The sequence below is a fragment of the Rhipicephalus sanguineus genome, chromosome 11 (assembly GCF_013339695.2).
Source record: "Rhipicephalus sanguineus isolate Rsan-2018 chromosome 11, BIME_Rsan_1.4, whole genome shotgun sequence".
In the NCBI taxonomy this organism is placed as follows: domain Eukaryota; kingdom Metazoa; phylum Arthropoda; class Arachnida; order Ixodida; family Ixodidae; genus Rhipicephalus; species Rhipicephalus sanguineus.
The window spans coordinates 73,474,947-73,483,149 of NC_051186.1; the positions used below are offsets into that span (position 1 = coordinate 73,474,947).

An 8,203-nucleotide genomic window follows, 5' to 3' on the forward strand; every position below is an offset into this window, starting at 1 on the left:
TCGCGCTTCTTTGCCTATTAATGAGACAGTTTTAATACTACATGGCACCAAGCACGACGGAATGAAATGCGTGCAGTGATCAAACATGCGTGAAGGTTTTGTTTCCTAAAAATGTTTCGCTTTCCCTTAGAAATTTTGCTGTTAAAGAGACCGTGAAGCAAGCCGACTGTCCAAGAAATGGGTCAACCTTCCTTGGAATAATGACCATCATATTTTCGCTCTAATTTCTTTTGATTTTCATGCTTCCTGTGATCAACGTGTGATTGTGTTTTTTTTTTTGTTTACACAACAAAGTGTTTGCACTTAATACGGACGCTTATCACAGTGTCTAAAAATTGGCATCGTACGAAAAAGGCTTCAGAAGGAATTTCGCACGGTCTTTCAAGCCAACGTCAAAGGTGATTACGGGAACGTCATACGTCCAGAAAAGAACAAACAAAAGACTGCGTTCCTGCGTTGCCTGAAGGACACACGTACAACACTTCAGTGTTTTCTTCATGGAAAAGAGCCGGACGGCAGCTGTGCGAGGTGGTACTGCTTCATATTAGCTCGCGGGCTATACAGGGGGACAATACAGTAAGGAAAAAGACAAGGGCACAAATTATCAAAGTAGGTTGTTTGGTATTGACCTTTTTTCTCCAGCTCTATTGGTGGGGTCAGTGAGAAATACTAGCTTTATATTAAAAGAATATTTGCCTGCGTAGCAGAGAGACGACACAACCTAAAGCGTTTTATTTCAACGTTAGAATTTTGGTACGATATGAAATTGATGTCGCGTCTTTCTGGCGTAATTGTGTTTCGACGTCCATTTCACAATGTAACGTACTCTTATATATCAGAGCGGCATACTTCCGTGTGACGCCTAAGATCTATAGTAATATTATGAAACTTTGAGCTACGGCTTTACTTTTGCCAACTTGATAACACATTGTACAACAGAACATTTATTGAAGTATTCCACAAACAATAAAAACATCAATGTAATTTCGATCTAGATGTGACTCCATTTTAGGACTTTCATGTGTGCAAGGGAATGCGCTGATTAGGCTTCTATTTCGAGGACGTGAAATTGGCAATCCTGGAAAAAAATAGGAACATGAAAGTTTATAAGGCAACTTGAACTACGGACCACCTACAAGAATAAGTACTAGTGCACAATGTAATGTAAAATTTAAGTATTTATTACTTATTCAAAAATAGCGTAGAGCACCGAACGCAGTGAGTAAGGACGTTTACAATGAAATCACAAGGAACAGGGTCAAAATGCAAGTGACTAATAATAACACATAAGAAAAATACAACACAACCAAATTAACAATGCAGAAAGTTAGCGAATATATGTATGCATTGTATGGTGGTCTCACGAAGCAATGCAGGCATAATGCAACATTTGCATTACGTTCTTGGCAAATGGTATACTACGTTCAGACTAAATGATGTCGCCGAGGCGCAAATGCGCCATAACTCAAAGTGGTTAAACTCACCAGTGACTTCTTAAATATTGCCAAGTCAGTGCTGTCGACTCCCGCCGAATTCTGCGAAATGAAGAGAGGAGCAAGTCATTTGTGTTCTAGCGAACATACCTGCTGTAATGTGCGTCTCTTTATCTTATTCATAATTTTTGCATTACAATATATGAGTGCATTATCTCTTCAACGGTGCTCTCTGAAAGCCATGAGACGGTGGTTCAAAAAGGAGCAAAAAATGTATTATCCCTTAGAGCAAAGCCCACGAAACCACCTGGGATAAGATGTTTATGCAGCACGAATGGAACAAAAATAGAGGTCACCTATTTGTGCATCAGTTTCCCCCGACAACGCGAAAGGCAGCGCAAGCGGCTGAGGAGAGAGCACAGCGAGCTGCAGTGGCTGCGGCGCAAGGCAAAACGCAATCACGTGATTATTAACTCATGACTATTACCTGCTGCAAAGCTCCCGTTGTTCTTAGCGAGCTCAGCTACGAAGCGCTAGTAATGTTCAAATCATTAGTGTAGTCATTTTTTAAAAAAAATGAATATGACGTAATTTGAGCGCTGTTGATGCCCCACGGCTTCCTGGTGACAGCTGGTTCGCATAACGAAGGAAGTAAGGCTCTCACTTTAAAAATAGAAAATGAAAAGTGTGCTATATGGGTTGTGTGGTTGGTGATGCGCTTGGGCCGTAAACGCTTGCGTTTGAGTGAAACAACAGGGAAGAAACGGATGAAAGAAAAGAAGACCAACCTGGGTTTGTAATCTATTTCGTCAGTGTCTTTGTTGTGCAGGCATACTCAGGCCATGAATTACCAACTTGCTTAGAATGTTGCTCCGTTAACGCTTTTTTCGGTAGCTTGATAATTAACCTAACAAGGGAAGACTGTCACTTTTCAAGGCGTTAAACGGCACTTTACCATTGTGCACTGTCCCGAATAGAACATTTCATTCAAAATGCACGATTCTACGAAACTGCCTCCGGTAGTTTATTCGGCACAACCTCCTGCAATTCTCGCTGCTGTCCGCGTCACTTTGTATTCATCTGCGACGTCTGGATGTGGCATCTATTAGAAAATGGTTTCACACCAGAATATTTTCCAACGCCTTAAAAACTGACGCAGCCTCCGTGTACACGGGTCAGGTAAGCAATATAAATATTCATGCAGTGAAATCATGTAACCGGATTCATTCTAAACAAGCACAAAGGTTTGTTTCTGCATACTCCGCAGCACACTGTCTAATTTTTAAATAAAATGCTTGAATTGAAACGGCTTACCAAAGAATAGTCTGCACTTAGCATGTCCGCCCAGCACCTGTAAAACTGCAACAGAAATAATTTTATATTACAGTAACGCTGTATATTCGATATTTGTCCATGTTCCGGAGAAAAAAAAAACTATGATCATCATGCCCAGCAGCTTGCCTTCGCCACGTCAAGAAAGTTAAGATTAGATTATCCTAGATAAGCCAAGGTAACTATAGCCAAGCCTAATTAAGACCAATCATCGCTGATTAAGGCAAAGCTAATTACTGCTAACTATTCCGTTTTTATAACAGAGGTTAATTGGCCAATATGAATAATTAATCAGCGAATCAGATCAGTTTTCGAGTAATTATTGACCTAGTTGATTGTCCGTTGGGTAATTAAGCTAATTCGCCTAACTGATCTGATTAAGCTACTGGAATTGTGCTGAATCGGTGCTGGTACATGATGGCTTATCGACACCCAATCAAAACCATTCTGTAAGCTAGCGGCCAAAATTTGGTTTATCGCGTGAACATTTCGTGCGGCCGTGTGTGGATGCACGTATCGATTGACCCAGCAACAAGTAGCAAAACTTAGAAAAGCCTAGCCAAGCCAGGACCAGCCACGGTGCCCACTAACTCTGCTGTGACCCAGGCTTGCGACTTAGTGCAAGCTGTGCTAAGGTTTTTTTAAAAAAAATCGCAGCTTGCACATGAATTGAGCCTATGATGTAATATTCATGAGTTTTCTTTTGTGCTCACCATGCTGTTAAACTGCTTGTCCGCACATCTGTGAACGTGTAGTTCGGAGACGGACATTTGGGGTGCTATCTTCTGCGCGCAATATTCTTCGTACCTCTTGCTGAACTCCGAAAGCTGTAAAAAATAAAACTGCTCCGTTTAAAAGAGAACACTCCAAGAAACTCCAGAGAATTTATCATGCGATGGTAAACTCCTCTGGCAGTTTGACATGAAGCTTCTCAAGACGAGGCAATCAAAGCTCCTGTTAATATTATTCAAACCACTAGCGGGAAAGTGAAATCTGCAGTTATAGACAATCTGCGCATATTACTGCGAAGTTTAGCAGGAATAACTACACTGTCTTCTAATATAATTCTACTAATGAGAATCGATCCTTTTTGCTTTGTCATAGAACTTATTTCGAATTTATTCGATTATGAAAACTATTAAAGGATGGCGTGGCACTATCAAATTTTGGCCTAATAAATGGCAACGTATGTATTACGGGGTATTTGAGCATTGCTCAAAGTGGTAGGACGTTTCAAGTGAGCAGGTAATACACTCCACTTCAATTTATCAGTGCATTTGCGAGCTGCGCGGTTACTTATTCTAAAAAAGTGTGCCCGCCAAGGTTTCAAGTATTCAAAGTTTCGCAAGAGCTAGCAATATAGGTAAACGGAAGTTTGAAATCGATGAGCATAAAAAATCAGTACTAGTGCTCAGAAACCTGGATGAGTAGTAAAGAGCCAAAACTCTGTAACAACGTAGGTCTTAATTTCATTGATTTACCAAAATAATAAATTTCAGAACCTCCATGCTAATTCACCGTCAACCTAGGTTTTACATGGCTTGCGCTGTACACGAAGAGTGTCGGATTTATTATGGCGTATAATCAAAAGAACTCTACCGGTGAGATATGTCACAGTAATAATGAATACAGTAATAACGCATGCTACAACCGAAGACTCACCATAGTGCACTTAAAAGTTGGGACTTGTTCCAAATCAGGCCACCTCACCGAGCAGTGTTTCTCAAACGGTTGTCTATGTTTGTATTCTTGAACTTTCTATTTCGATCTTTGCGCTGAGCTATGACTGAAACGAGCTCTTTATGCGACGCTATATTTACTTCGCCACGTTTATTTCCAAAGACATATATTTAGAGTAAGTACAACTGCTGATTTTATAACCCGCCCTAGAGGTCCCCTATGACAGAATATTAGGCGCAACTCTATATGTGGGGCACGGCTGCAGCAGTAGTTTTGCGGCATCTGGCCTCAGTGGAAAACTTCTAGTAGAACATAATAATATAATAATATCTGGGGTTTAACGTCCCAAAACCACGATATGATTATGAGAGACGCCGTAGTGGAGGGCTCCGGAAATTTCGACCACCCTGGGGTTCTTTAACCTGCCCCTAAATCTAAGTACACAGGCCTCACACATTTTCGCCTCCATCGAAAACGCAGCCGCCGCGGCCTGGATTCGATCCCGCGATCTTCGGGTCAGCAGTCGAGCGCCATAACCATTAGACCACCCTGGCGGGGCCTTCTAGTACAACAGTCCATTATCAGTCAATCAATGAGTTACATATAGTACAGTGTACTAGTACTATACATTGATCACACATGTAAGGTAAGTTGGCAGGGTTAGGAAAAAGGCAATTAATGCCTGCTTATTCTTGTTAAGTTCTGTGCGTACGGATAATGCGAGGAATACAATGTTTCTGCTGAATGGCACTGAATGTTTGAAATGCAGAGGTTAGCTGCGGGTGATTTTAATACTAATTTTTGGCCACAAGATTTTAGTTTAGTGAGCGCAGAAAACAAGGTACATGAGTCCGTCTTTTTTTATTCAGCTGCCATCTACATGCTTGTACACAGTCGTACAAGCAATGTTGAACTTAGAGTGCGACATAGCCGATGAACCACTACTATGGGCTACAATGATAAATTATTGCTGCTTTTTTTCGTGTAAATCGTGTTGACATCACAGGTGCTCCTCTCGCAGTACTCGTCGAAATACAGATGGTGTTCACCATATATATTGGTATTATATGATGAGAAAGGACGTCGAAGTCAACTGCCTGTTAATAAAAAGCCCTCCGTCCCTTCCCCACCACCGCCAGCTAGTGGATATACCACACATTCTCGCTAAAAAAATTGGCGATGGTCTTTCAAGTAAGTCGCGTAAATCATGAAATCCATACCGTGTTGAACGCTTCGTTGCTGCTGAGCTCCGGGCCATGACAGTTCTGAAGTTCATCTGAAAGGTGTGCTAGCAAGCGACGGTGGACGCATCAGTTGATCAGCCGCCACAATTTCTCTTCATGTTCCTAATCAGCTGGCGAGTTTCATCCCACTTACACGAGAAATCGATCTGCGAATGATTCCCTACTCTTGGGTAAAACGTAGCCTGACGGCTTTTGCACGCTTCGAAAATCTGCCGAACGCACCTACAAAATACGCTATCATGGCAACTTGTGTTTGCAATCACGACACACACAACAAGAAGCACCGTGAAAGCAGGCATGGGCCAGTTCACTTCAGCAAAGTAATCGTTCTATAGGTCCGAAATCTTTCTCTAGGTACGGTAGATCTCTTCAGCTGACGATGTGGTGATGAAGTTTGCTGTTTTACTTTTGCTGTGCTTTGCACAGAGGATAAAGTCTGCAGCCAGAGCACCTTTAGATGTTGCTCAAGTAACGCTCTATGTAAGCGAATTCAAGTTTGATATTTATTACAAACAATAAACTATTAATAATAAGTAATAACTATAAACATACCTTGTTGCTTAGCTTCAAAATGCAAAAAATTGATTGTCAAATTTCTATAAAAAAAGATGTTTGGGAATTGCACCAAAATAGTTCAGAAGAATCAAAGGACTTGGCGAAAGATCAAATTACATTTGCGGACTTTCACGGCGAATACAAACGAGGGGCAAACACATCATACTAAGTTAATAAATTGAAACTTCAGCCCGCAAGCTCACCATGATAAGGGCACAGTGGTATTTGCGCAGTGACCACGATGGTGGCGGCGCTCAGAATTGCCTGGGACAGTAAGAGCTTCATTACTGCTGCAAACGAAGGAAGCTTAGAGGTGCTGCTGGAAGAAGACGTCCACAGCAATTGTGGTATGTGTAGGAGCTCTGTAGTCTCTGCGCTCTGTAGGACCGTTTACAGAGGGTGGCGGATGGTGAGTGTTCGCATCTGCATGGTTCATCGGACAGGGGGGCGTGTTCTACGTAACCCGATGCTTCGCTCGCTAAACGAGACCGCAGGGAGGGGGTGTAGTGGCGCGTTGACGACGGAGGGAATGTTCTCTGTAAGTTGGTCAAATATTGACACATGATAATTGCAGTTTTATGAAAGTAATAAGGTGATGCCACTAAGATAACTCAACATCAGCATCAATTCAGATAGGCGCGAGATGTAGAGGTTGCTAGAAAATGAATTTGGGAATTTAGGAAATGCTAGAAGATGAAATCAGGATGAAATAGAGAAAACAATAACGGGGTCCGACATGAGTAGTATAGTTGGTTGGGTTTGTTGGTACAATATATTGGCGAATTGGTGCGCCTAAAGACAGAACGGCAGAAATCCCTTTGTCTCTCACCTCGTTTTTTCCCTGTCTCTGTGCTTTTATGCGCCACGATTCACCAGTAGCTAAAAGATTAATTATTTGTGGGTCATAATGCTTCAGCAGAGATGTGAGTCCGGCAGAGAGGACGACGTTACACAAGGAAAAAGAAAGAGGAGAGGCAAAAGCAAAGAGTAGAAGACATCTTGATGAAACTATTGCACCACTAAAGTTGACAGCCATGCATAAACTAGGCCAGTACTGTACTCGCCCTAGCAGATTCGCGGAAAAGGCGTTGCATGGCTTAGCTCGGTGCTGCGGGATTTTATTCCAGGCCATGGAGGCTGTACTTCAATGGGGACCGAAGGCAAGAACACCCCTGTACAAAAATTTAGGCTCGCATGAAGCAATGTGCTACAAGCGGTCTAAATTAATCCGACGTTTTTCACTACAACGCGTATCATATTGCCACGTTCGCATATAACACGGCTCACCAAGAAACAACACGAATGGCACTATTCCGACTTCTCCATGGTCGTGAAGTGACAACTATGCTAGATGCTATGCTGCCACATGAGTGTGAAGGAGCCGAAACGCATGCTGATTACATCACCTAGCTTGCTGAAGAAGCCCAACAACTTGGGCGCATACGTATTCGTCGCCAGCAGGACTACGATTCAAGGCGATATAATCTTCGTCACCGACCAGTCTCATACACGCCGGGAGAGAAAGTTTGGGTCTGGACTCCAATTCGCCGTCGTGGCCTCTCAGAAAAGCTGTTAAGAAGTTCTCCGACGTCTCACTGACGTCAACTATGAGGTTGTTCCCGATAGTGCTCATTGCTCAAGGCCTCAAAGGCATGCACCAGAAGTCGTGCACGTTGTTCCGATGAAGCCTTATTTGTCCGAATGAACAAATGCGCTGCCAGTGAGTGCAAACCCCTATGGTTAAAAAACATCGCGACGATGCTTTCTTGGAAGGGAGGCTGATGTCACGACTAAAAGCCGGCAGGTTGACAGAGGACAAAGAAGTGAGGAGCACGAGCAGCAACCACCATTTTTTCCTCTCTGAGGAAGACGACGTTGAATCGTCTGCTCTTTTGAATATTGTTTTTCCTTGTCGCACCGTGGTCCTGTGTCCTGTTCTTACCAGCGTTGCGACAATAT

General features: G+C 42.7%; 1 protein-coding gene across 2 annotated transcripts; it reads right to left on the bottom strand.

Moving 5' to 3' along the window:
* Positions 1 to 927: 927 nt before the first annotated feature.
* Positions 928 to 6,663, bottom strand: LOC119373824 (uncharacterized). Of its 2 annotated transcripts, XM_037643885.2 has the most exons (6): positions 6,448 to 6,663; positions 5,666 to 5,733; positions 3,479 to 3,592; positions 2,748 to 2,792; positions 1,485 to 1,535; positions 928 to 1,078 (listed from the first exon to the last, which is right to left on the bottom strand). In XM_037643885.2, exons 1-6 carry the CDS (start codon positions 6,527 to 6,529, stop codon positions 1,043 to 1,045), a joined length of 396 nt encoding a protein of 131 aa, XP_037499813.1. In that variant the 5' UTR covers positions 6,530 to 6,663; the 3' UTR covers positions 928 to 1,042. The 2 variants fall into 2 exon arrangements, with proteins under 2 accessions (XP_037499813.1, XP_049267243.1); XM_049411286.1 differs by lacking the exons at positions 928 to 1,078; positions 1,485 to 1,535 and adding an exon at positions 2,197 to 2,340.
* Positions 6,664 to 8,203: the final 1,540 nt, after the last annotated feature.

Coding starts and splice junctions, on each gene's coding strand:
- LOC119373824 (XM_037643885.2), bottom strand. CDS start 6,529: ATGAAGCTCTTACTGTCCCAGGCAATTCTGAGCGCCGCCACCATCGTG. Junction 5,734..6,447: donor ACCACTGTGCCCTTATCATG/GTGAGCTTGCGG, acceptor GTCGCTTGCTAG/CACACCTTTCAGATGAACTT. Junction 1,536..2,747: donor TAAGTGCAGACTATTCTTTG/GTAAGCCGTTTC, acceptor TTCATTTCGCAG/AATTCGGCGGGAGTCGACAG.